The 27,668-nt window shown below is 52.4% G+C and overlaps 1 protein-coding gene across 16 annotated transcripts in view; it reads left to right on the plus strand.

Moving 5' to 3' along the window:
* Positions 1 to 27,668, plus strand: part of KHDRBS3 (KH RNA binding domain containing, signal transduction associated 3) — a 201,825-nt gene that overhangs the window by 169,604 nt on the left and 4,553 nt on the right. For 5 of the 16 annotated variants that reach the window (XM_060127360.1, XM_060127362.1, XM_060127364.1 and 2 more), the window contains one exon: positions 5,598 to 6,180. The exons of the other annotated variants lie outside the window; for them this stretch is intronic. Coding sequence is in view for 1 of the 5 variants with exons in the window: in XM_060127374.1 (XP_059983357.1) it covers positions 5,598 to 5,627 (30 nt within the window). In the remaining 4 variants the exon portion in view is untranslated. Of the gene's footprint in view, positions 1 to 5,597; positions 6,181 to 27,668 lie in introns of those variants that run through there. 16 annotated transcript variants of the gene reach the window in all.

A 27,668-nucleotide genomic window follows, 5' to 3' on the forward strand; every position in this document is an offset into this window, starting at 1 on the left:
CCCCCTGGGATTCGTGTATCTTCTCATTTGACAACGTTTACTGAGCGCGAGTTCTTCCCCAGATGCACGTCTATAGGACGTGGACCTTACGCTCAAGTAGTTCAGCATGGATGGAGGTGGTAGAGGACACACCAGCACTTGCTGCCCCTGGGGCTTTGCCCCTAGAAACCATGCCCATCCTTCAGGACTCGGCCCCACACCCTCCCTTCCGTGTCTTTAGCAGTGAAACCACGATCCCTCCGTGCTCTCTGAAATAGTGTGCTTGGTTTATACTTCTGCGTTTTAGTGTTGATACCATATGACTCAGATTGGTTATAAGTTGCCATTATGACCATGTCTGTGCTTAATCGCTTTCTGTAAATGACTTCATTGAATCCTCACAACGCTAAGAAGGTGCGTGTCATCTCCATTTTGCGGAGGAGGATGCTTAGGCTTCAAGGGGTGAGATCACCGTGTGGGACCCCAGGCCCCGTGACTGGTAGAGACAGTTTTGGACCACCCACTCTGATCCAGAGTCTTTGTCCTAACCGTGCCGTTACACTGTCCGCTCTCTGGGCTAGCACTCGCTCTCCCATTAGATTAAAGGCTCCTTGAGGGCAGGGGCTAATTCTTATGTCGCCTCGTATTCCTAGAAGTAAGCCTCACAGCACTGAGTGTTGGCAGACGCCCCTCTGCTTCTGTCCCACCCTGCCCCACATTCCTCCCTGGAGAGATTCTTTGGCTGTAGTTAGGTTCTGAATCTTGCTTTGTTCAAGACATTGCAAGTTGAGTAAGTACCGGCGTTCATGCAGACACGTTGGCTGGGCATCTGCTATGCTGCAGGCAGTGGAGACGCAGTGGTGACAACAGTCTGCTGGCGAAGTGGGCCAGTCAGGCGCCAGTGACTGGGCGGCGACAGATGTAGCGTGGGAGAGACATGGACGCCAGGCGGGGTGGCAGAGGTGGGACGGGTGCCAGCAGGGCTGTAAGGGCCAGTGGAAGGCAACCATGTGGGAAGGTCTTCTTGGGAGCGGTTGTACCCAGCTCTGTCATTTACCAGCTTTGTCACTTAACCTTACTGGACTTCAGTCTCCACTGCGGTTTCCCCATCCGTACAGTGGACACAGTCGTGGAATCTAGCTCAGTATAGCTGTGAGGATTAGAAGCATGCCTGGCACAAAGCTAGGTACGTGCTCTTGCTTGTTGCTTTATGTAGATACTTGGATTATAAGAAAACACAGTTATCTAGGAAATTTCGATTGTTTAGGTAATTAGAGAAAGCTGTAGATGATGCTGTCTGTGTGGGCAAAGGGGCACATAATGAAGGATCTTGCAAGTCCTGCTAAGAAGCTTAAATACGGTGAGCCCACGTTGAAATGTAATAAATATCCCCTAGGCAGAGGTGGTGCCTTTTTCAGCCTGTGTTCCAGCAGGAACTTTGTACAGACCTCTGTTTGCACTGGTTATTGATCTGATAGCCAGATGGTGAGAGCCTTAAAAAGGGGGGGGGGGGCTAACCTTTCCATCCTTTTGTTCCATCTCTTAGCACAGGATTTGGCAGCCGAAAGCGTTGAGCAAGAGAGTGACTGTGAAAGAATGACATTGTCGGTGCGATCAATATGATTCGTTAATAGGCCGTGTTAGGAATGGTTAGGAATAGTTCACAGAGACCCAAAAGAAGGAAGAAAAAAAATCACTCATGTAAATAGTAATAGTCTAACTCAAAATTAGACAGTGACTCTAGTCACTGTGTACGGAGAGACAGGTCCCAGAATTTAAAACAGATGATTTGAAGAAAAAAATTAAAACGTAGTCAAAAATCTAATAAACCAAATTCAGCTGCTTTACAGGTTATATGTGATAAGTATAAATAATAAAGTTAGTTATTTTATATGCAAATCATATCTACTATTTATAGTGATGTACTATTTATATTGATTTATATTGTAGGAATAGAAAAGAAAAAATCCATCATTATGTTTAAAATAACAAAATCTACTTTATGCTTGATTCTGTTTCCATCTTTGAGGAAGGCTGTGGAACATTTTAAAATCTGAATTCCATCCTCCGCTTATCTAATGGAAAATCCTTTCCGGTTGAAGCTGATTCTGGATGGGATTCTTGTTCCAGGAATCCAGTTATCTTTCAGGAACCAGCACCCACTGCTGTGCCTGTTTTTCGCGTCTTAGTGTGAGTCCTTCCGTGGCTCCCAGCGCACCATCCTGGCCCGGCCTGCGCCTCCAGCCGCTCCCCCACCCGCCGTGCCGCTCTCAGCCTTGCTCTGCTGCAGCCTTGCTCTCGAGTACCCTTCGCGGTGTTTGGATATCTGTGCCATTGTCTGCCTGAAATCACATTTCCTTACTCTTCTCCCCAGCTCTCGATATAGCTGGTCAGTACTGGTCCGTCCAACTTTGGAGTGAGACTTGAAGCGTCACCTCGCTCAGGAAGTCTTCCTTGGCCCAGTGTCTCCACATCTCCCTGGGTGCAGAATCCCTACTGGAGGGCCCTCATCTGCAGAATGGGGTCCTACGATTGACTGTTTAGTCTCCTCTCCATCCCCACCCCCCACCCCCCCGAATGTGAACATCTTCAGTGCAGGTACCATGGCTTAGCACAGCCGTCATGTAGGTGGTGAGTGAAATGAACAAGGTGGCGTGGTGTCTCCTGGTACGGGACAGTGTAGATTAGGACTTCACCGGCTTCATCGGGTCAAGTTAGAGTCATTCTTCCACTGGAAGAGAATTTACCAGGTTGTTAAATGTTGCTGTTTGCATATGCACGTATGTAAGAGCTCACCCGACCACCAGGGCAAGATCCACGCCTTTCCTCACCTCCCCACATCTGCTCACTGCCACACTTCCTAGCACCTAACAGGCTCTCAGAACACGGAGGTGGAACAGATGAGCAGACACCGCTGTGACGGGCGCGGGGCTGGAGGTGCCCTCCTGAAGCCGATCTCTGCTCACTTGTTGACGTGTTTGTCTTTCTCACCAGCGGCACCACTTCAGGTTCTTTAAAGACGGAACCACGTCTCATTTGACTTCCCGTCCAGATCCCAGCGAGGTGCCTGGCGCAAAGCGGGGGCTGACAGTGCTCATTGAGGGGCGAATGACTGAATGAATTAATGAGCAAACGACGCTGTAATTCTTAAAATACTGACACTGAGCCCTTCTCATTGTTAGTTCGGTTTATCAGTGGAAATGAGATAATTGACTTCTGTAACCATTGGCTTTTTCAGTGGAAAAGGAGAAGTTGGAAAACAAAAACATGCCCTATATTTAGTAGGTGATAGCATGTGCTTGGTACAAAATCCAAAACTTTGGAAAAAGGGTACAATGAAAAGTTGGTCTTAATTCCCACCCCTGCCCTCAAGCACCCAGAGGCAGCTGTTGGTCTTGGGTTTTTTGGGGGGGTTTTTTTGTTTTTTTTTCAGAGATAGAAAAACATGTGCTTTGCTTCTTCACAGACTAATGGTTACTGTTTCTTAACATACAGAACAGTACACTGTTTTATACCTGCCTTGTTTCACTTTAGAGTATACCTTTGAGTTCGTTTTCTATCATTTTAAATTCTAAAGGTATGTTTTTCTTTTTATTGGCTGAATAATATTTATATGAACACATCATAATTTAAACAACTGTTGACAAGTAGTTTTGCTTCCAGTGTTTTGCATTCATTAAAGACAGTGCTAGAAAGCACAGCCCTTCATCTCTGTTCTTGTGCACGTTCTCTTACATCTGTAGAATAAGTTTCTAAGGTAGATTTATTGAGTCATTACATTTTCTTAGAGTTATTACTGTATTGCTCCCCGTAGAGGTAATGGTGTATCTTAATATGCTTTTCTGAAGGAAACTTGAACCCTCAGTGCTATACTCTCCATCACCACGTACAACTGTTAGCACCTGCTGGGGGGGGGGGGCGGCCACCCAGAAAACTCACCCGCGCAGAGTGGGTTCACAGTGGTCTTTCCTTCCCACGGAGGTGGGCACGTGGTGGGCTGGATCCCCGTGTGAGCAAGTGAGTGAGGACAGCTCTGGGCGCTCGGCTGTGTCCTACAGGGATGGTGAAAGACCAGCCTTCCTCAGGCTCCCGCTGGTCTCCTCACTCCTGGAGCCTCCTTTCACGAGCCGATGGATTCTAAGGCCGACCTGCAGTGGCGGGCCCTGTGCTCAGCACTGTGGACGCACCCGGGGAAGGGGAGGCCTCTGCTCTTAAGGGGCCCACGGTCTTTCTGAGGAAGCCGGCCCCCAGCTGGCCCTTCCGTCCGCCGTATCTTTGCCCACCTTCTCCTCTCCTCTGGGTATCCAGAGCCTGCCAGTTCCTCAAGATCTTCTCTCTCTCCTTCTGCCCAGAGAACCCTTGTCTCTCTTCACTCTGAGAGTACTGGCCAGTAACACCCAAGTGGCGAACCCCTGATTCTGATCTGTTGATTGATGTGTGGGTTGTCCTGCAGCCCTGAGAAGTCCTCGGGGGCCAGGAGCAAGCCCGCCATGTGTAACTTAAGAGCACGCAGTCATCAAGCCATTCAAGAAACAGGCACTGATGAATTGAACAGTACCCTAACGGATGGGCGCACGGTGTTAGCCGTTTCCTTTTTGGGCGTTAGCCTTGAAGATAACTGTCTGTGTCTGGTTCGTCCTGGCACGCCGGTGCCGTGTGCGGGGGCCAAGGCTCACTGTCCCTGGCTCCGCGAGCGGTCGCGACAGGTGAAGGCAGAGGGTGCAGAGGCACAGGTCACGAGCTCTGGCCGAGGAAGGGCGAGGAGGGAAAGGCTTCACAGAGGAGGAGAAACCTGAAGCGGGGTTTAGAGTAAAGTCAAAATCTTGAAGCAGACGCTGGAGGAGGAGATGTCAGAGTTGCCATGCTGGTGCAGGTCGTGGGGGAGGAAGGGAGGGGCCTCATGTGTCTGGGGACGAGGAAGCAGTTGCTGGGAACTGAGGGGCAGGTGCCGGTGGGGGGCGGGGGGGGGAGGCGGGAGCGGTGGGCGGGGCCGGGTCACATCACAGGGAGCCTCGAGGATGGTCCCCCCCTCCCCTCCCCCTCCCCCCTCCTCCACGCATCTGTGACCAGAGCAGTGAGGAGCAAGCATGGCAAAGGCCGCGTCTTCTCTTGTGATTAGGTTCTGTTTTGTGTTTTGTTTCCTTCTGGTTGCCCCTTGGGTTTTGAAACAACAGTTTTTGTTGTAATTAGCACGTCAGAATATATTGTTTGGTGTTAGTAAATAAAATTTTGTTTAAATATACCTGAAAGCTGAGTCTCTTCTCCGGTGACAGGAAGGCAAGGACAGTGCCAGTGTGTATCCATAGGAAGTCGCTGCACATTTTAGTACAGGAAGTTCCGTGTGCAAAGAGGCACGGCCATCCTGAAAGCCTCCTACCCATGCATGTCATAGCAGGGAGGAGTCTGGTCATCACCATTCTGTTTCATCACTCATCTGCCTTACTGAACACAAATATTTTATGTCCTTAATCTCTACAATTCTCTTTTGCATTGTTGTTCTCATTTCTATCCAATTTCAGTTTGCCTGCTTCCCCTGCCTAAATCCTGCCATTCCCACCAGAGTGTAAATAATTTGTTACTTGAAGTATACAAATATATATCATTTTCCTCTCTTTCAGGAACTTTCCTTGCAATTATGGACTGCTTAAGAATAATCAACTCACCAACGTGCCTAGTCAGTAAATGAATTCACTTGAGAACTTGAAAATAATCACTTTTTTTTTTTTTGTACAACTCTGTTTCATGAAATGTTTTATAAAATGGTATGCTTTTTAATTTGGAAAATCTGTTTGAGAAAGGGAAAGAAAGTCAATCTCTTTGTCTCCTCATAACAGAAAACAAATGATTTGTGTATTGCTTAACAAAGGCTGCCCATTTCAATCTCTTCTACTTTAATATAAACCTAGAAAAACAAAGGCTTGTTATTTCAGCCCAGCTCTAAATTCTGCACACTTGAGAACCATATATGGCTGCAACTCACAGCTCACAAGAAGTCAAGCCTCAGCACAAATTCCAGCTTTGAAAATGATTTATCCAACTCAATTATGGACCAATAAATACGAACATGTTATGCCAAAAGTAAGTGGCCACGTGAAAGGTTAATTATGAAGGCTTCTGCGGGAAGCAGTGGCACTGTCAGAATAGAAACCCGATTTTCATGCCTCTGTACTTTGTTGTGGAACATAAAGGTCATCATCCCCATGGACAGTATTATTCAGTTCCTTCTCTTTTCATCACTTACTGGTGCTTTGTGATTTTAATTCAGTACGCCCCGGGAGGATGCCTTTTTTTTCCTTCTGCTAGAAGCCCACACAACACGCTTCCTAGTCTTGGAATTTCAGAAACAGTCTTGTGCATCATTAAGTTGTCACTTTCTTACCTCAAAGACACATTCCCTCAAGGCGTTCACTTTTTACAGGGTACCGCGTTGGGAGCATTGTGTTAAAAGCACAGAACAACTTCTGATAGGTTTGCTTTTCCTTATCCTCTCGTGATGCACCCTAAAGACATGATCTTCTACCCCTGCAGTTGGCACTTTTGCGTTTGTCAGATACGTGTTTCTCCCTCTCAGAAGTGCAAGGAATAAAGGCCCGCGTGGCAGAGGGCCACGGCAGTGCTGCAGTGAGTGGGCGTGGGTGCTCACCAGAGCGCGGCCGGCAGTGCCCCTGTGTGGAATTAATCCTAAACAAGCCGGAACTTTAGGATGGGAGCCAGACTGTCGTAAGTGGGGAGGAATTTGAGCTCCCTTTCTGCCTGCAGCCTTTTCCCCTCCTGAGCTGCGGACACAGTCACAAAGCTGCAAGTGAAATCCCAGGGATTCGAACTGTCCACCTCACCTCCTGTCTGTCCCGCTTCTCCCAGCCTCACTCTCGCTGCCTTAGTCTTGGCCTCATACTGTGCCGCCTGTATCACTTAAATTCACTGAGCACACATTTACTGAGAGCCTGCTACATGCTGGGCACCGCCCTGCGTGTGAGAGCACAGGACAGAGCACAGGGGCTCCTGCCTCGAGGAGCTTACATCCCAGTGGGGTGATCCAGGCCATCACCCGCAAACCAGAGGACGCCAGGCAGTGACAGAGCTGGGGGCGACAGAGCACAGTCACGGGAAGAGGGGTTAGACTTGACCTTGGGCCACAGGGGAATAATAAGGTGATGTTTCAGCCGTGACCTAGAAAAGTAAAGAAATGAGCTACATCAAGACGCTAACAGGTGCCAGGATCCTGAGGTGGGAACAGGAGGGCTGGAGGAGCCCCGAGGATGCAGGAAGGAAGTCAGGGTGGGGGCGGGGCCTGGGTGTGGAGGGCCGTCCGGAGCTTTACTTCAGAGGGACTGTCAGGCACACTGAGCCCAAGAGGAACGCTGTCCATCCGATGTATATCTCAACAGAATCACTTCGGCAACCACGTGGAGAAGCGGCGATGGTGGGGCAAGGTAGGGGGGACCTGTTAGAAGCCCCTGCGGTGAAGGTCAGAGGGAATGCTGCCATGGCCCGGGGTGGCCGCCCTGCAAGTCCTGAGGACTGGCCAGACTTGAGACGCACTTAGAAAGTAGAGCCGATAACACTTAGTCTACTACAGGTTGGATGTGAGGTACAGAAAAGAAGGGGTTGGGTGATGCAAAGATTTTGATCTAGAGCCATTGGGAAGATAGAAACTTCTTTCTGAGATGGGAAGATTGCAGAAGGGACTGTTTAAGATACAGATCTGAAGTTTGAGGGGAGATCTCAGCTGGAGATGGGAATTTGAGAGCCGTTAGAATATAGATGTCTTGTAAAGGTATAGCCTGAGTGTGGACATGAGAGAACAGGCCCAGGGAACATACGACACGTACAAGTCAGTGAGATGGCGAAGAACCAGAGCCCAGGAAGGAGCTGCCGGGAGGTAAGAGGAGAACCAAGAGTCCTGCCCTCGACGGCATGTGTAGAGAGGGTTTTCCGGAGGAGGGCCGTGACCCTCTGCTGCAGGGGGCAGGTGACATGAGGAAGACTGGACACGGTAGCTGCGTAGAGGCCGTGCTGACCATGCTTTGCTTCAGAGTGAGGCCTCGGCAGATTCAGGAGAGAATGGAGCAGGCAGACCTCGGAGGTACTGGGGGTTTGCTTCCACACCATGCAGTAAAGGCAACAAACACTGCAGTAGTAAAGTGAGTCACAAAGGTTTTGGCTTCCCAGTGCGTATAAAAGTTAGACTACGGAAACATGTTAAGTGGGCAACAGCATCATGTCTAAAAAAACAAGATACATACTTTAATTTAAAAAGACTTTGTTGCTGAAAAATGCTAACCATCACCTGACAACGCAGGGTTACCACAAACCTTCAATCTGTAAGAAGCGCAGTATCTGCGAAGCGTAGTAAAACAAGGTCCGCCTGTGTAGTCAACTCTTCCAAGGAGTTTGCTTTAAAGTATCGCTGGAGAGGGCTGTGGCCTCGAGATGAGAAATTTGAGAGCGTGGGAGAGCGTGAGGGTGCTGGGGAGATGCCCCGACAGGAGCACAGGAGCGGGCGTGGCCGACAGCAGCCAGATGGTAGGGCTGGGGCCGGGCGGGGAGGTGGGGACGGCTCGGCATGTACGCGCACCGGGGCGCCTGCTGCCAGGGCTGCGTGACATCGCCTCTCAGAGGCGCGGCCAGCACCCTTGGGTGCCCGCGGCTTCTCCGATTGTTGCCCAGGCCCTCCGCGATTTGGCCCCTACCGACCCCTCCAGCCTGAAATCCCCCCTGCGACGACCATCCTCAGGTGGCTCTAATTCTGTACGCCAGCTGGGGGCAGGGCCTAGCTCCCCACTCGGCCGCCCTGACGCTGCGCACCGTGTGCCCCCGTGCGTCCCCCTCACGGGGGGGTTGCTCGAGGCCCTTCGCCCGGACCGTCGGTACCCGTTCATTGCGTTTCACCTCAGCACACGCGTCCTGTCGGCCTGGTCACCTCTCTGCTTGCTCCGTGCTCCCTGCCATTTCAGGACGTGGCAGGGAAAAGGAAATGATGACATACACACAGCTCAGAGCCCCAAGGCCTCACTGCGTGGCCCCCGGGGAGGGAGATCTGGGACCCGTTTGCATCACAGGGATCTGGAAGCGCTGAGGTTCTGCCAACTCGTGTGCCTCCTTTAAGACTTGGTGCCGGAAGCTCTGCCCCAGAGACCCCGACTCGTTGTCACACTGCGTTAGAGTCACTGGCCTCCTCGTGGGTGCTGCGCTGGCTTCAGGGCTCTGCAGGCCCCACTGCATCCCAGGTGACAGTGTCCTCAGCTCAGCCCCGGGCCAGGCCCCTAACGGGCTGGGGAGGAGGTGTGAGAGGGTGCGGTTAGCCCAGAACAACTGGACAAAAGTCTTTCGATTTGAAATTCCACTTTACTTTTCTCCAGCTAAGCTGGTTTTGGTCCGTCTCAGCGGGGCTTCCTCCTTGGCCCGTCCGTCAGCAGCAGCTTTCAAGCATGGCAGGCTGAGATAGCCATTCTAGTGTTTGATTTTTAAAGGATCTGAGCGACTTCCCGTGGTTTTTAAAAATAACAACTGATGGCTTCTTCAATGTGTATGTAACTGTCTTCAACCCTTAGAGCTAGCTTTTTAAAGGGATGCCTTGGTGGAGTTGTGAAAATCACGACCACGACGCCGAAGGAGCTCTGCTTTCTGCTAGTCCGACGGCCCTGCCTTCGGTGCGACTTAAATCTTGCAAAGTGGCCCAGGCCTGGTGCTTTTGCATTGCATTATGGGAAGCTCCGACAAATGGATGCTTCTGTGCAGAAGCTAAGAGCTTCTTGTCCGTGTTCCGGCTCCGTGGTGATTTCGAGTCCCTCCCCGGGCCGCCTGGCTCTGGCCTCTCTCCCGGTGCCCATGTCCGCGCCCACCTTCCTGCCTTTAGACAGCACCTTCCCCAGCAGCCTGTCCCAGATGGCTTGCTGTCCTTGCTCTGCCCTCACCCCAAACGCTCTTCCTCCACATTGTCCCTCATTTTGGCTCATGGAGGTGACCCAGCACAGGGCATCCTCTGGAGGCACAGCGCACTCCCTGCAGCCCATACCTGGGTGCCCTTGTTATCAACTGCCGTGTAACCGACCACCCCAGGACTTAGCAGCTTAACAGAACAAACATTACAATGTCACACATTCCCTGAGGGTCGAGAATCAGGGACTGTTTCTGGCTCAGAGTCTCACGAGGGTGCGAACCGTCAGCAGGGGCTGCGGTCCCTGGAGGCTGGAGAATCCACTCACCGACTCACTCACGGGGCTGCTGGTGGGAGGCTCTGGCCCTTGTCCCACGGGCCCCTCCACAGGCCGCCCGAGGGTCCTCACGACACGGCGGCCAGCCTCCCGCAGAGCAATAGGTCCAAGAGAGAGAGTCCCCAAGCGAGGGGGCCACAGGCTCGGCCCAGATTTCAGAAGTCACATCACGTCGCTTCCTCCACAGGCTTGTGGTCCTTACCCCACCCCCTCCCCGGCCCGCCCCCCCCCCCCCGCGGGATAGTGTGGCCGGGGGACTGCTCCGGGCTCCCCCATCCCCAGGGGGGCCACTTGACACCTCTGTGTCCTCCCCCACAAAATGGGGAGAGTCGTGCCCCCCTCCCGGGTCGTCAGGAGGAGGCCTGGCACGTGGTAAGCTCTCGGCAGCTGTCAGCTGTGCACTAGGACGGGAAGAACCCTGACTGACGTGCGCGCCTGCGCAGAGGCACTTCCCAGGGGGACCGTGGACGCCACTCTCCGTCCCTCCCCAGGTGAAGAGCCTCAGCCTTCATTTCCATGACAGTGACCTCCTGAGGGCAGGACAAGGACTCGCCTCCCCACGACACTCACCACGACAGCAGGCTCCCGTGAAGTGCCCGCCAGGTGCAAGGGCCCCTTCCACCCACCAGCGAGTGGTCCCCCAGCTGCCGGACACGCACTCGGCGCGCCGGGTGCAGCCCCTGCAGTCCTCAGGTGTGGGTCACAGCCTTCCCTTGACCCTCGAGGCCCCCGAGGGGGCTTCAGCCCAGCTTCCCCGCTGGTTGCAGAGCCATCACTCCCAGAGGCCCTGGCCTCCTCCGCCCCAGGACCCCAGCCCCCTGGCCGCCGGCTGGGCCCTGCCTCGACCGGTCTAACCAGCCGGGAGTGAGAGGCTGCCCACCGAGTGACTCGTCACCCACTTCTCCCAGTAGCAGACCACCGCGGTTCCAGACAGAGGCGCCCGGCCCCGTGGGTGTCGTGTTAACCCCCGATGTCCTATCACCCTTAACCCCTGGCTGCTTCTCCAGAGCCAGGCCCAGGCTTCCCCGTTCCTGTCCTTCCCCATCAGCTGAGCCATGTTGAAGCTCTCTGAGCCTCGGTTCTTCCATCGCTAAGACGGAGATTCTCTGTCGCCACCTCGGGGTGCGGTGGAGGGACTCTCAGAAGCCAGCAGTTGGGGTGATAGGGTGGGGCCGGGGGCGGGCTGAGCACCTGCACTGTGCGGGGTGTGGGGAGGACGCACCCACCCTCACGTGGGCGGGAAGATCACACAGGGTTTCTAAAAACCAGAGCCCCTTTAGCTCTCCGGGCTAGCCTCGCGTGGTATTTCTGCTCAGCAAAATGTAGGACGATCTCCCCAAACAAAATGCTATGCTGTGCTCATTCCCTCGCCCAAGGCCGGGCTCCTAGGGAAGCCGCCGGCGGCTGTCGAGGGGACATCAACGTCAACACCCAAAGCGAACCATAACACAACGGTGCAGGCAGAGGGGATTGGATCTGCTTCCCTCTGCGGGCAGGAAGTTCATGATTTCCGAAGATGATGATGCAGGGGGCAAGATCCAGAATCTTCCAAAGAGGGGCGCGAAGGGCAAGTCCACCGGGCAGCTGAGTCCAGAGCCACTCGGGCCCCCGTGGTCGCCGCGGTGCCGTCTGCAGAGCAGCTGCAGGGGAAGCCCCAAGCCCAAGACGATCCCAGGAGCGTGGGCCCTGTGTAGGCCTCTCCTGGATTCTCTGGATTGAAAGGGATTCCGAGTTCATAATGGGAAAGCACAGACTATTTTCGTAATGAACACACATGCTCTATCAGTCGTTCCTAAGGCTGTGCAGGCTTGATCCAGGAGAGCTGGGCCTTCCCTTGCTTAACTTCTCCATCTTAAACCAAATGGTGCAACTGTATCACAGAATATTCACCTCCCTAGATACTTTTTCCTACACGTCTATTATACTGAATAATTTAGGTCAAGCTGTAGATACCTTAGAAACACTTTTGCATTAACTATCAAGCGGTGAGCCTATTTTCTCTGCTTCTGACTTGCCAACAACAAGTGGTGTTAGATTATTTTCCCAGTGTTTTAGGTTATTTTCATCTGCTACCAAATAACGCTACACAATTATTTACATTTCTGATTGCACGATAAGCAGGGGACCTGCAACCTCAGCCCGCGCTCCGCGTGCCCTGGGTCTGCTGGGGCGTGGAGCCGTGGAACCGAGGCACAGGCCCCGGGGTTTGCCCCAGTCCCCACGGTTCTTTATCGCCTCCCACTCAGGCCGCTGCAGGCATTTGCTGGTAACTGTTTGGCCTCGTTTGCTATTTGCATTTGAAGTCCATGGCCCAAGCAATAAGGTTTTGTTCCATTCTTTCTTCTGCGTGCTATGAAGGAATCAAGTTAGCTGGAAAAGTCACAGCCCAGTCCTCCCTCTGTGTCACAATAGGATGGTGACTTGCACCGTTAAGCAAAACATACTCCTTACACCTGGCTCACTGTGAGCTCAGCAGGGGCAGGACTCAAGAAACAAGCAGTGCCTTGTCCGAGTTCCCCGTGGGTCAAGGGGAGAGGATCCCCCGAGCAGACGGCACCCAGCGCGGGAGACTGTCAGGGGCATCCTCCACCCGCCCTCGGCTGCAGCAGCCCCTGCAGGTGAGAAGGGAGGGGCCCTGCCACACTGGCCAGAGATGCCAGGAGACATGCCCCCACCTGAGCAGGAGCCTAACGCACAAAGCTGACCCTGCCCCCCACTGAGCAGGGCCGCGCGCAGCACCGGCCTCCGCACGTCCAGACACTCCCACACCCGGAGGGGGGGCGGGGCTTCTCTCAACCGCGCAGGCTCTCGTTCTACTACTTTGCTTTAAGGTTGCGCCGCGCAGAGCCTCCGTGGAGACAGCGGCTCCGGGGTCTCGGGCTCCTCTTCGCCCTTGTTCATGCCCAAGGCTCCCGTCTCCTTTCCTTCGGCGTCAGAGGCCATCCCCCATCTGGAGAGCTGTCCCCTTGATCCGCGGCCGCAAGGCTCTCCCAGGCACAGGGCAGGCACCCTCGGTACCCTGCGGGGTGGATCCCAGGCAAAGAGGTGCATCAGGGTCCCCTATCCCGCCTCCCAGGCAGGCCCCCCAGGAGGGGGCGGGCAGAGAGGGGCCCCGCACTTCCCAGGGTCTCTTCATGGTGTCAGGGCCCACGGCGCTCGTCCCAGAGAGAATGGTCCTTGGGGACGTGAGGTGGAGCCCCTGGCGTGATGGACAAATCCCCTGAGACTGACCTGCCACTCCTCCCAGCTCTGCCACCCGCTGGCCTCCTGATCTGGGGACAGTCCCCTGCCGCCCAGAGCCTCGGGTCCTTCAGTGGACGAATGGACGAGAACACTAGCCTCGGGGGGATTGTCGAAAGAATCAAAGGGAAACCAGGTCCTGCCCGGGCTGGGTTCTGGGGCTGAGCCAGGACCCAGGTGGAGGTGGCGCGGCGCGTGGGCGGCCAGGTGGCCTGTGACCTGCAGCTGCGGGCGGTGCTGGGCCAGGAGGGGCTGAAGGAGCAAAAGGGGAGAAGAGGAGGGAACAGCGCTCGCAGCTCTGCAGGCCGGAGCTGGCGCTTGTCTGCTGCGTAATGACTTTCTATTTTTGGACGGCAGCGTGCTTCTCAGATCGTGACCTGCTTTGTAAATAGACGCTTCACAGAAGAGATGGGCCGCGCTGGGGCCGGGGGTGGGCGGGGTGGGCGGGGCGCGGGGGGCGGGGCTGATGGGAGGGGGCCTCCCTCCGCCTCCAAGATAGAAACTCTCCTTGAGTGAAAAGCTGCGAGAAAATCAGTGAGTGGGGAGAGGACCAAGCGGTCTCCGGGGCCTCACCCTCTCTTCTGGGGCCACTTTGAGGGCACTGGGTGCGTAAAAGTTGTTTGTTCGGTTTTATTAGCATTGTAGTAAACTCAGCCAAAAAGGTAGAGAAGAGGGGCCCGCTGGTCACGGCCAGCCCTGCCTGACGAAAAGAGGGTCAGACCGAGATCCAGGAGGAAGGAAGGGACTTCATCTCGGGGCCACTTCCCGGGGCTGGGGGCGGCGCTGGGCGACTGGGACAGTGGTGTGTTCGGTCACCCATAACCCTACAGTGTCCCCTCTCCACTCCTGGGGGATCGTCCCTCCCCTCCCCTCCCCCCCCCATGCTGACTGTCCCGAGATCCGGTCAGGCCGGGGCACCTCTGGGACAGCAGGTCCCCTCCCGCTCTTGGCGGGCCGCACAGCCCCACTCCTGGCGTCTGGCTCTCGCTGATGACAAGTGAGGGGCAGCGGCAGGGCCACTACTGGGGCTCAGTAGTTGTGGCTCACGGGCCTAGTTGCTCTGCGGCATGTGGGATCCTCCCAGACCAGGGCTCGAACCCGTGTCCCCTGTATTAGCAGGCAGACTCTCAACCACTGAACAACCAGGAAAGCCCAGATTTGCTTATCTATTTATCAACTTATTTGCTCACTGTCTCTTCTGAGGGACTTTCTGCTTTCAGAGGATTTTTTTTTTTTTTTCCTGAAACTCTTCCTTCAGAATTTCTTCAGCGAAGGGCCACTGGTCATAAATGCTCCTGGTTTGCGCTTGTCTGGAAAATGTCTTGACTGCATGCTCCGTTTTAAAAGATTTTCGCTGAATACGGTTTTAGGTTGACAAACGTTTTCTCTCAGGACATTTGTGATATTATCTCATTGTCCTCTGCATTTCACTCTTGCTACCCAGAAGTCAGCTCTCCATCTGTGCTGGTTCCGTGAGAGGGAATCTGTCTTCCGTCTCTGGAAGCTTCTAGAATCTTTGTTTTCAGTGTTGTTCACTTTCAGCCTGGGTGTTTTCTTGTGGTAGGCTGAGCTTCCTGAATCCTGACCTGTCTTTCATCATTTCTAGAAAATTCTTAGATTTTCTCTTCAAAATTTCTTCTTCCCCATATTCACTGTTCTGGAAATTTGATCATAAGGTTGTAAAAAGCCTTTTCACGTGCATCTTCTCGGGTTTTTTTGGGTTTTTTTGTTCTTTTTTTTTTTTTAATCTTGCTTTTATATTTTTCAGCTTGGTCTCTTGATGCTACATTTTGAGGCAACTTCTTCAGAATGATCTTCCTGTTCATGAATTCTCCCATCGTCTGTAGCCAATCTGCAGTTTGACCTGCTGAGTTTTAAATTTCAATGATTATTTTTTCAATTTAGAGAAGCACTGCTTTTTAGATCTGCTTGTCAATTTTACTATCTCATGTTCCTGTGCATAGTTTCTTTTATTCCTTTAAACAGTAAATGTATAAATGATACGGTGCCTAATTATTTGTGGGTCTGGTTCCACATTAACAGTGTTTTGTTTCCTTAAGTGTTTTGAGATTTTTTTTTTAATTGTGAATTCATGTTCCTTGGGTATTTGTCTGTAGAAATTCTTCCAGTACTGGAATGAAGTTGCATTTTTCTAGAAATGGTTCATATTTGCTTTACTTTAAAATGAATTCTAAGCTTGTGATTGGTTATGGACTAAACTGTGTCCCCCTCAAATTCATATGTTGAGGCCCTAACCCCCAGTGCGACTATATTTGGAGATAAGGTCTTTAGGGAGATAAGGTTAAATGAGGTCATAAGTGTGGCACCGAATCCAGTAGGACTGGTGTCCTTATAAGAACAGGAAGAGACACCAGAGCGCGCTCTCTCTCTCTCTCTCTCTCTCTCTCTCTCTCTCTCTCTCTCTACGTGTACACAGACGAAAGTCCATGTGAGGCAGAGAGAAGGGACCTCTCACCAGAAACCAACCCTCCAGGAACCTTGATCTTGGGCTTCTAGCCTCCAGAACTATGAGAAAACAATTTCCACTGTTTAAGCCCCTGCTCTGTGGCATTTTGTTATGGCCGCCCTTGCAGACAAAGGGTCTTGGAACTACAGGTAGAGCAATAGTTTGGTCTGCAAATATGCGTGAGAGCTGATTGGTGGTTACGGATCCTCAGGGGAGGTTTCTCTCTACCCCGTGCTGAGGCAGGTAGCAGTGGGCAGAGTTTCCTGCTGTCTCTCTGCAGTGTGTGCTTTTTCTTTTTCCCCGTTTCACACATATGGAACACATTCTAGCGCTTTGGGATTCCAGCTTCATTTAGACTCTCCTGTCAGACTTTCCACCGGCCGGCCCTACATTTTCCTTCTCCTGGGGAAGCTGCATGTCTGTCTGCGGGGAGGATGAGTGTTGCAGACAGGTGCCTGAGTGCCCCCAGGGAACCCCACTTCCTGGCATCCCCTGCCCCTCTGACATTGACTCTGAGTTTGGCCGCATGACTTGATTTGGCCAATGGTCACATTAGCCCCTGTGATGCCAGCAAAGGCCTTAAATCTGCCTCCGTGTTGGGGCTTGTCCTCTTGGAAGGCTGCCCCCGAGAATCCAGTTGCCATGCTCTAAGAAGTCCGGGCTATCGGCTGGTGGACACAAGGATTCACCCAGAGGCCACAGGAGCTGAGACAGCACACAGAGAGTCGGGCCACGTGGAGGAGAGCCAGGGCTCCCCAGCTAAGCTCTCAGCTGAAGGCAGCGGCGTGAGCTGCTCCACCAACCCAGAAGCAGAACCCCTTTCTCCCCGACCTCTGTGTTCCCAGTGCCAACCCGGGCCCGGGCCCGGACGAGGAGGCCTGCAGTGCATGTGTGTTTGGTTGCTGAGGGAGAATGAGGAGAAATAGTAAACATGTTTTCAGCCACTGAGCTCTGGGGAGGGCGCTCTGCTGGACAGGTGACCTAGTCGATGAGAACTGACCTCCGTCTCCTGTCTCCTCGGAGCGCAGGGCACACATGTCGGAGGATTAAAGGAGAGGCTGGTGGGGGAACTCTTCTCTTGGCTGTTGCCCTCACATCCGCAGGTTTTAGGGATGCGTGACAGCTTCGTCTCTCACTCACTGGGGACTTAAGTCGGCAGTGTCTCCCCTCTGCCTCCTTTTCTTCATTCAGACACAAAGGCTTAGACCACTGGTTCTTCTCCGAGTTCCTCGGGTCCTTTGCAAACCCAGCCTCCGGTGTTTCCCATCTTACTAGGACCTCAGGGAGCTAAGAACAGAAATCAAAAGTGCCACCCTGGCCTTGTGAGTTTGGTCCCAGCCGTGACTGGAACACGCCTCGGGCAGGCACTGACCAGAGACTCATGGGGGCAGCAGGGAGCCCTGCACCCTCTTGGGAGGTTCTGCTGCCTTTTCCCCCAGCCAGGCCAGTGGACGGGTAGGGCCTCCGCACAGAGGGCAGCAGGGCAGGGGCTTTGCAGCTGAGATCAAAGTGTGAGGGCAGCTGACCCTTGAACGCCGGGAAGTTTGCCCCAGCACAGGGCCTGAGAGGAGAGCAGGAAGGGAAGCATGGCTTGTGGCGGGAGGACAGGTCAGAGTGGCAGCAGGGCCCATGGCACGGACAGCCTTCGAGGCCATGGGAAGAGTCAGGCACCTTCCTCGACGGTGACGAGAAAGCAACGAAGAGGGTCATGGTTTGTCTTCTGCTTTAGGAGATCACTGGTGACTGCTGTGTAGACACAGGCTTTTGGGAGGCGAGAATGGGCACTGGGATCGAGGGGCCAGACGACCACAGACGAGAGGGCTCACCTGGGCCTCTGGATTAATTTTCATTTGCTGCAAGTTAGCTTCCTTCACACGGGGGCTTCTGTTCACTTTCAGCTTCTGAGCTTCATACCCCGTGGCCTCCATCATCAGAGGCAGGTGAAGTGTCTACTGTAGCTGGAAGTTCCTGGGTAACAGCTCTGCTGGGCCTGGGTCCAGTTGGCTTCCCAGCCCTAGAAGAGGGAGGGGGGCTGAGGATAGCCCTGGAGCTGCAGCTGCGGTGGGGAGGGGCGGTTTCCAGGTGAACCGGGCTGGGGCTGGGGCCTGGGTATAGAATCCCACCAATCCCACTGTTCCACCACTGAGCCTGGGGGACTCAGGCTGGGGGGTCATGAGCGCTAGGGAGTAGAGGCAAGGTCTCTCAGAGAGAGACACACACAGGAGCAGAGACACAAAAAGAGACAGAGAGAGCCAAAAGTCTAACCTGGAGAAGCCATACCTGTTAGTAGCCCAAAGAGCAAGGCCAGGGTCAGGCTCAGGAGGCATAGACGGCAGATTGGAGCGAGCATGGGCACCAGGGGAGGGTCCTCGGCTAGTGCTGGGCTGGAGGAGCCCCTCATGTTGTGTTGCAGGCGTGGTTCTGTGTGGTCTGACTCAGACCTTCTTGGCTGCAGCAAGCCTGGAGGGAAGGGATCAGTGACCTGTCCCTGAGAAGCCTGGGAAGTCTTCCTGGAGGAAGCAAGATTTCTTTTGTGAGTTTTTTATTTTTGTATTTTTTTGGGGTTTTTTTTTTGCGGTACGCGGGCCTCTCACTGCCGTGGCCTCTCCCGTTGCGGAGCACAGGCTCCGGACGCGCAGGCTCAGCAGCCATGCCTCACGGGCCCAGCCGCTCCGTGGCATGTGGGATCTTCCCGGACCGGGGCACGAACCCGCGTCCCCTGCATCGGCAGGCGGACTCTCAACCACTGCGCCACCAGGGAAGCCCTTCTTTTATGAGTTGAGTTGGCTTTTCTTTCCTCTCTGGACTCATTGGCCCTCGTTTTTGTTTCTCATCACCGCTGCTTATAAAGTAAAGAGATAGAGGTGCAAAATGCAGCCACAGCAGCAGGTGCCGGCCCTCACCGAGCTCTCACTGTGATAATCAACTTACGTAGGATTTAGCACTTCCACGACCTTATGATATTTGTGTTGTTAAACCCATTTTATAGAAGAGAAAACTGGGGCTCAGATAGAATAAGAACTTGTCCAGGGCTCCACGTCCAGTGAATGGCGTGACAGCTGAAAAGCCTGACCCCAAGCTTGGACTCGTTATCTCCTCACCGGTCTGCTGCCGACTGGGAGTGGGGACACGATAAATACATCTCCATAACTATATAGATCACTTTCTTGGAAGTAGGCCTCGCTTTTCTCTCCTGGGACTAGCAAACTCTGCAATTATTGCTACAGGTAGTGCTGTTGTTTCTGAACTCTTGTCAAGAAGATCAATTGGCTCGTCTCCATAGTTCCAGCTCTCTGCGAACTTCAATCATTTGGCAATTATCAAGTCTTTCAGCCCAGTAATTATTTTCCTTGCTGCTCTCTTTAATTTCTCCTGTTCCCCTGGTGAACTTGTAAGAGAAGGGGATGAGGTGACCCACAGTAATATGAAATTCTGCATCTCAGGGGCTCTGGGGGGATGTATAGAACCACAGCCGAGCTCTCCATGAACCCTGCTGAGAAGGAAGGGCAGGCCAAGGGGTTCCAAGGGCCCCCGGGGATGGGGGGGGGACCCAGATCTGAATCTCTCCCTGACTTTGATGGCCTTGACACCTTTGAAAACGTCAGGCCAGTTATTTTGTCAGTATCCCTCACTTCAGGCTGACGTTCCCTCAAGGTTGGGTCAGGCCCCTTGGACGGGAATGTCACAGAAGCGGTGCCGTACTTGTGGCTTCCACTTGTCCCATCATTTTGAACATCTGGGTAGGACGGGATGTCCAGATCTCCTTTACTTCCCATTTCGAGCAAATTCTGTGAGGAGATTACATTCAAAATATGTCAATAGCTGTTGCTCAGGAAGGCCCGATTCCTTTAAGACAAGGGTATCTAGAAGCCAAGGGCTGGGTGAGAGGTGTGCCTGGTGTTAATGGAGTTTGCTGCCTGGTGGCATCAGACATTTACATGGATGTTTGTTTCTAATTCTATCTGTATGTACTGAAAACCGTGAGTTGGGAATTCCCTGGCCGTCCAGTGGTTAGGACTCAGCGCTTTCACTGCTGAGGGCCTGGGTTCGGTCCCTGGTCGGGGAACTAAGAACTAAGATCCCACAAGACATTCAATTCCAATCCAACCCCAGAGAGTTTATTCTAGCTTTCACTCTTCCTGTATTTGTAAGTCCAGTGGTGAGAAACCTGACTTCCCTCCATCCTCCTTAACGTATTCATTTATTTATCAACCCTCCTGTATGTGAAATCTCCTCTATTCATTCCCACCACCTCCCCCAGGCTCTGACTTCTCCTGTCAAGCTGCCCCACCATGAGGCTGTCCTCTTCCCCCAGCTTGGGTTCCACGCCACGCTGGCCATGTCCATGCCAGGCTGCCCTCCTCACCCCTTTCAGGCTCTGACACCTCACACAAGGCTCCCCTCTCAAATGTGCAGGTCGTCCTGTGCACACTGCTTTTTGATGATCTTTTTATGTATCCGTCTTCCCCACTGGGCTCAGCAACTCTTCAAAGCTTGGAATGTATCTAATGCATCCTTATACACTATTACTTGTTCCAATGCCAGGTACACAGAAGGCACTCAGCAAATGCTTGTTGGGTGCATGAAGGAAGGAAAACATGGGTCAAGGCTCAGAGGCGTAAAGGAGGGAAGAAGTGAGTGGATCGGTACTGAGGGAGCAGAGCCAGAAACAGGCAGCAGGGGAAGGGGGCCAAGGTCAGATCACAGAGAGCTCAGGACTCTGTGGAAAGAAGCCATTCCCAGGCCTCGGGACAACAGAGTTCGTGGGCATCTTTTGGTCTGAAAGGGACAGGTCAGCTCTGCGCTCTGGAAGCAGCCCTCTGGCTGCCTCCCTGCCCCCCTGATCCCGAGGATTCACTGGCTGGGACAGAGCGGAAAACCCAAGGGCCTCCAGGTGGCCCAGTAGCGATGCCACTGCTCCCTTCCACCCAGACTTTTAGTCCCAAGGTTCCTTCTGCAAATGGAAACGCAGGCCCTCTCAGATGTGGTATTTTTGATGTTCTCATGTATAAATGCATTAAAAGGAAAGCTGCTTTTCATACTTCGTCTACTTTCCTGTACAGGCTCGGCTTCATTTCCAATTCCCTACCCGAGTGTCCTCATTTCCTCCTTGATGGATTGCTTGATTCCATCCTGACCGACTTGCTGCTGAAGGAAAGCTCTTCAGGGCCGGGTTTTCTTTTTTTTCTTTTTCAATCTTAGAAGTAGCTGGGGAATCTTGGTAGGGTTCAGTGAAGGTGGGATCCAGAGCCTGGGATTTGTTTTCAGACCCTACACAGCATCCTGCCCCCGCCTGGTTTGGGGCTGACTGTGGACACTTTAAAAGAAAACTCAGGGGGCTTCCTTGGTGGTGCAGTGGTTGGGAATCCGCCTGCCAATGCAGGGGACATGGGTTCGAGCCCTGGTCTGGGAAGATCCCACATGCCCCGGAGCAACTAAGCCCGTGTGCCACAACTGCTGAGCCTGCTCTCTAGAGCCCGTGCTCCACACCAAGAGAAGTCATCGCAGTGAGAAGCCCACACACCGCAACAAAGAGTAACCCCCTCTCACCACAACTAGAGAAAGCCCACGCACAGCAACGAAGACCCAATGCAGCCAAAAATAAATAAATAAATTTTTTTAAAAAAAGAAAAGCATTAAATATATATATATATCTTAAAAAGAAAACTCAGGGATAGGACAAAGGGTTACTGGGTGCTACGTCCTATGGCCATTGTCTCTGCTCTGATAAATCCATTTGCTTTCTTCTGGAGAGAAACGGTTATTGACTTGGCTGTTCTCCATTTTTGCCTTGACGTCTAGGTTGCTCAGGCTGCCATTCTTTCATTTATAGACACATCTTCCTTTTACAGACCAGAGACAGCTTAAGGATGCTGTCAAGAACCCAGGTCCTTTCCTTCTTTCTACTCTGTCTCCTTAGTGCGTTTTGAAGTCCTCCATGTCACAGGATTTCTGACCTCCTCACATAGCCAAATAAAAAATCAAGACTAGGGGCTTCCCTGGTAGCGCAGTGGTTGAGAGTCCGCCTGCCGATGCAGGGGACGCGGGTTCGTGCCCCGGTCCGGGAAGATCCCACATGCCGTGGAGCAACTAGGCCCGTGAGCCATGGCCACTGAGCCTGCGCGTCTGGAGCCTGTGCTCCGCAATGGGAGAGGCCACGGCAGTGAGAGGCCCTCGTACCGCAAAAAAAAAAAAAAAAAAAAAAAAAACAAGATTAGAAAAGACAGAGCTGAGGCTTTCTATTTGTGCATCTGTATCTTATCAGAGAGAAATGTTCCTCGGAAGCCTCAACAGGTTTGCCCTCCACTCTCACTGGCTGGCATTGATCACATGACCACTCTTAGTGGCAAGGGAGCCTGGGAACTTGAGGACCTGCCTTTGGAACCTCTGTCATTGAGAGGCAGGTTTTGCTGATCAAGAAGGAGGGCGAGAAAGGTAGCTACTGGACGCAAGTAGCTTCCTGTGCCCAGCGCTCGCTGGCCAACCCCCCTTCCACCCATCGTGGGAAAGGCTCTCCAAGGAAGTACACTTGATGGGGCCACTGGCTGGGGATGGGTGAGCGCTCCTCCCTGCCTTGGTTCCCTCTCTTCCCTCTCGCTAGAGTGCGAGCCACATGATTGCCTCCCCAGGGTTGAGATCATCGCATGCAGGAGGTGCTCAATAAACGTTGATAAAATGAACAAGACCGGGGCTGAAAACGACAGCTATCTGGGAGAAAACCCTGTTAGCATCAAACATTGCCAGGAAAATGCCTTTTGAAACAGACTTTGTTCTGGGGAGAAATTTGCCATAAGGTCCAGTTCAGATAACCAGACCAAGGGAGTAGCTGGGGATTTGGGACTTTATCAAATCTTCCCTGGAACCCGTGGAAATAGGGGATTGGTGGGGTGCAGGTGCAGCTGGGGAGAGTGGAGGGGCTTCCCACTTTAGAGCATGAGGAAGTGTGTCAACCTTGGGGATCTGGGTCTAATTTCTGTGATGTGGTGGGAAACGTACAAGCTGGGGTTCACATTTAGGTCCTTACCCACCTGTGCAAGCCTGAAAGAGACACTTACCCTCTCTGATCTTAGTGCTCGTCAACAGAAACAGGGGATAATAGCAGCCTGCCTTTCCTGGCTATTTCAGAATCTACAGGAGGGAGCTCTAGAATAATTACCATGTCCTGGGATCTTTCAATAAATGTTAGTGACAATAATAACCAGGAATATTAATACTCGCTATTATTGTTCTTAAAAGCCAATTTGCATTTACTTGTGTTCAATGAATTATTCTGGCTGGTTTAATTTCCTTTTGATACTCAAAAGCACAGGAAAGTCCCTACCGCAGACAAGAAGGCTCCCTCAATGAACTCTGTACGTTGAAGAGTCAATAAGGGCAGGGAACGGGCATTTTTTTGCCTCATGTTTTTATGATCTCATCATCTGCTCCGGTTTTTAGATGGGAACATGTGATTGTCAATTAAGATTCTGAAAAAGAGTTCCCTTTGTTAAACACACACACACACACACACACACACACACACACACACACACACCCCATAAGCACCATATTTCATGCTGTATCAGAGCTGCTGCCGGCTAGCTGGAATTTACTGCCTTGGGTTGCAGCAGAGAAAACTTGCAGCTGGATTAATACCCCTTTCTCTGGCAGTAAATCCGTTTCACACATGTGGCCATATTTCCGCCCAAGTGACAGGGAGCAACGGCTGCTCTTTGTAGTCACCGTAGGAAAACGGGGATAACTTCCAAGGCATTTGGAACCTCCTCTGTGAATAGTGTAGGATTGCAACATTTTCCTGGGGAGAGGCACTTTAGAAAGCTTGGCCCGGTCACTCCAAAGATGGGAAAACTGACGATGGGGCCTCTTTAAGCACACTTCATCTCTCCATCTGGCCAGTCCCTTACCGTGGCTCTGAGGACACATAGGACCGTCCAGTGAGCCTCCTAGGGCCACTCTCCTCTTTGCTTCCATACTCCGGGAGCTCTGGACTTCTCGTGGCCTCATACACACACTTCCTCTGTCTGGCCTGTCTTCATACTCTGAGAGGCATCTTCTAGGTTAGACCCCTGTTGTGTGCTCTCATCACCCAGAACGTCTCAGGCAAGGCCCTCACATGGACGTAATTAATCGTCGCATAATCAGTCACTTAATGTTTAATGACTGCTCTCCCCATTAGTGTCTTCCTTATGGAGACACTAACCTCCCTGAGGACGAGCGGCCCCCCCAGTCCCTTGCCCTGAGCATCGGTGTATCTTTGTGGAAGGAGTGAATGAATGATAGCTGAATGAATGAATGAAAGGGCCAGATGTGGGGACACACAACAGTAGCGTCTGGGGGATGGTAAGTAGCTCGCTGTATTTGGAGTGGAAGGTTCTAGGGGCGCATGGAGGGAGGGGAGCTGCAGGAGAGGCGGCTGGGAGGGCTAAGAACCCTGTCTTTCAGGATCTTGTGAAGGTGCCCTTGACTCCGGGGTGACGTGGCACGGTTGGGGTGTGGGTTACAACACGGCTTCTCACGCCTTATTGTACGTGAGAATCCCCGGGAGTTAGTGTGACAGTTCAGACGGTGTCCTGTAGGTCCACAGTGGGGCCTGAGGTTCTGTTTTTGTAACAAGCACCGAGGACCACAGCTCTAGAATCATCCCTCCTGGCAGCTGGTGGAGGATGGCCTGGAGAGCAAGGAAGGGGGATGCAGGGACACCAGTGAGGAGGTGATGGAGATGGTCCAGGACCAAAGAGATGAGGGTCAGATGGAGGCAGAGCTGTGGGGATGGAAGGAGGGGCTGAGCGCTGACGCTTGGAGGGCAGGCCAGCAGGACTCAGTGGCCATCAGGAGGAAAAGGGAGTTGATCAGTGTGTCAGTGTCCGCGTTGCTGGTTGTATCAGTGTCTGAGTTGCCGGTTCTTGCATTTTTAAAATTTTATTTTATACTGGAGTACAGCCGATTAACAACGCCATGATAGTTTCAGGCGCACAGCAAAGCAGCTCAGCCATACATATTCATGTATCCATTCTCCCCCAGACTCCCCTCCCATCCAGGCTGCCACGTAACATTGAGCAGAGTTCCCTGTGCTCTACAGTAGGTCCTTGTTGGTTATCCATTTTAAATACAGCAGCAGTGTGCTCATGTCAATCCCAAACTCCCCAACTATCCCTTTCCCCACCCTTCCCCCTACCCCGGTAACCATAAGTTCGTTCTCAGTCTGTTTCTGCTTTGTAAATAAGTTCATTTGTATAATTTCTTTTTAGATTCCGCATGCAAGCGATATCATAGCTATTTCTGTGTCTGACTTACTTCACTCAGTATGACGATCTCTAGGTCCATCCACGTTGCTGCAGACGGCATTATTTCATTCTTTTTTATGGCTGAGTAATATTCCATTGTATATATACAACACATCTTCTTCACCATTCTTAAAAATTAGTGTTTAGTGGCATTGACATCACTTTTCAGTGCTTGTGATTAGTTTATTTTAAAATGGAAAGAACTAAAAAAAAATTAATAAAATGGAAAGAACTCCATTATGTTGAAAATAGTGGAGTATAAATCCATGCAGATGCTCTCCACACCCCAGCCCTGGGGGCTCACACAAGGTCCAAGACCCCAGCTGTGGGATTGGAACCCTGACCCTGAACCCAGCTCCCTTGTTTGGGACCCAGGCCTCCCAGACCTCTCTCCTCTTGGCCTCTATGCTGTCTCTTGGTCTTCGCCCCCTACGCCCTGTTTTAAGGAGATGGGCCAGCCAGGGGGAGCAGACAGTGGGTCCTGTCTCCTCTGTCAGCTTGCAGCTCAGACCCTCCTGGAGTCCTCTCTGGCCCAGGGTGGCCCAGATGCTCAGCCCCCCTTACCCCCCAGCATGATGTTGGCTATCTGGGCAGAAGCCGCCTGTGGCAGAGTCAACTGGTCCCCTACCCATGTGGATTCTGCTGTTCCTCACTGCCAACAAAATAAGAAAACTCTCATTTTGTTAGAGGGAGCCCTGCCCTGCTGAGAGGTTACCTTGCTCACTGCCCCCTGCAGATGGGTTTGTCCATGGGACTGAGTTCAACCAATGGACAGGCTTCTAGAAGTGCTCCTTGCATTCCCCATTTCCCTTCCTGCTACCTGGAATGAGGATGTAGTGGCCGGAACCCCGCAGCCATGTTGTATGGAGCAAATAAGCGATTCGTGACACCGCTACCAGCTGCAGTGCTGTCCCCTTATTTTTTGACATCACTAGCTGCTCATGTGTGTCTCTTACATTCAGTCTTGGCAACTTGGTGTTTTTCTGGGGCTTTTTTCCACGAGAGAATCTCATTTCTCTCTCCACAGGATCCTTGGCTGGTTCTGAACCTGCACGAGAAACTTTGGGCCTCTCAATTCCCTGCTCTCCCTTTGCTCTTGGAACACCCAGCCCCAGTTCTCTCCGTGGCCCACAGATGGCTGCCTCCTGTCTCCACTGGCAGAAGGAGCAGGCCCAGGTGTGCCAGGCATGGTGCTAAAGTTCTCACCTATTTGGGGCCAATCATTAAACTGCTCCTAGGGATAAGAAATAGTTGCATTTCTTTACTGGTGGGAACGTGGCCTCCAGGAGATTATATAACTTCCCTAGTGTCCTTCATTTGTTCACTCAGTAATTATTTGCACCAAAAACTGTATTTTAAAGAAAAATTTTTTTGTTTACGGTTGCTTTGGGTTTTCGTTGCTGCGTGCGGGCTTTCTCTAGTTGTGGCGAGCAGGGGCTGCTCTTTGTTGCAGTGCGCGGGCTTCTCACTGCGGTGGCCTCTCGTTGCAGAGCACGGGCTCTAGGTGCAAGGGCTTCAGTAGTTGCAGCGTGTGGCTCAGTAGTTGTGGTGCACGGGTTTAGTTGCTCCGGCATGTGGGATCTTCCTGGACCAGGGCTCAAACCTGCATCCCCTGCATTTGCAGGCGGATTCTTAACCACTGCGCCACCAGGGAAGCCCCCTGTTTTAATTGTGGATGGTACCCACAACATGCCACTTTCTGAGACTGAGGAGACGCAGAGACACAGGCTCGGTCATGCCATGTCTAAGTTAGGACACCCAAGGGGAAGGCCAAGTGTGCCTCTGGGCACGGGGGTCACCCAGCAAAGCCATGATGGCATCATGAGTGGAGCCCAGCTCTTCTCTGCCTGATGAGGCCTTTGGAATCAGGTGGGACCCCAAGGGAGACAAGAGAGAGAAGGAGAGAAGAAAACCTTCTCAGGCAGGTCTGGCTCAATTTGAAAATAAATAACCAGTTTCCTAAGGGGAAAATGGCAAAAACTTTTCAACCACCTAAAATAAAAGATCTCAATCTAATTCTATATCCTCCTGAGAGCTGCGGTGACGGCCTCATCAGAGAGTCAGTGACCACACTGTCCGACTTGAAGAGTTTTCTGTTCTTATTTCAGAAAATGAAGGTGCCTCGGGCACCGTGAGTTTGGCGTGTGGAGCTGGGGCTGTTTCTATCGACCTCTCTGTGCCTTCATGGCCCGGCATTGATTGGAGCTATCGATCTCTTGGTTTCAAATAACTGACACGGTTTCCAATGGGTCCAGATAATTAAGACTTCTCAAAGGGCGACCAAAAATTGGCAATGCAGTGTGGGCAGCCCACGCTGGTGGACATGCAAGCAAAAGCTGGACCTGGCGTTCGTCTGATCCTCGCTAATGGAGCCTTAGAAAAATCCTCTTGCCCGCCTGACCGATCTTCCCCAAGTTATCAAGTGACCGAGGGGAGTGATTTTCATTTCCTGGAAAACGCCTGGGGCTGGCGCACAGCACT

Source organism: Lagenorhynchus albirostris, chromosome 17 (assembly GCF_949774975.1).
Source record: "Lagenorhynchus albirostris chromosome 17, mLagAlb1.1, whole genome shotgun sequence".
NCBI lineage: Eukaryota > Metazoa > Chordata > Mammalia > Artiodactyla > Delphinidae > Lagenorhynchus > Lagenorhynchus albirostris.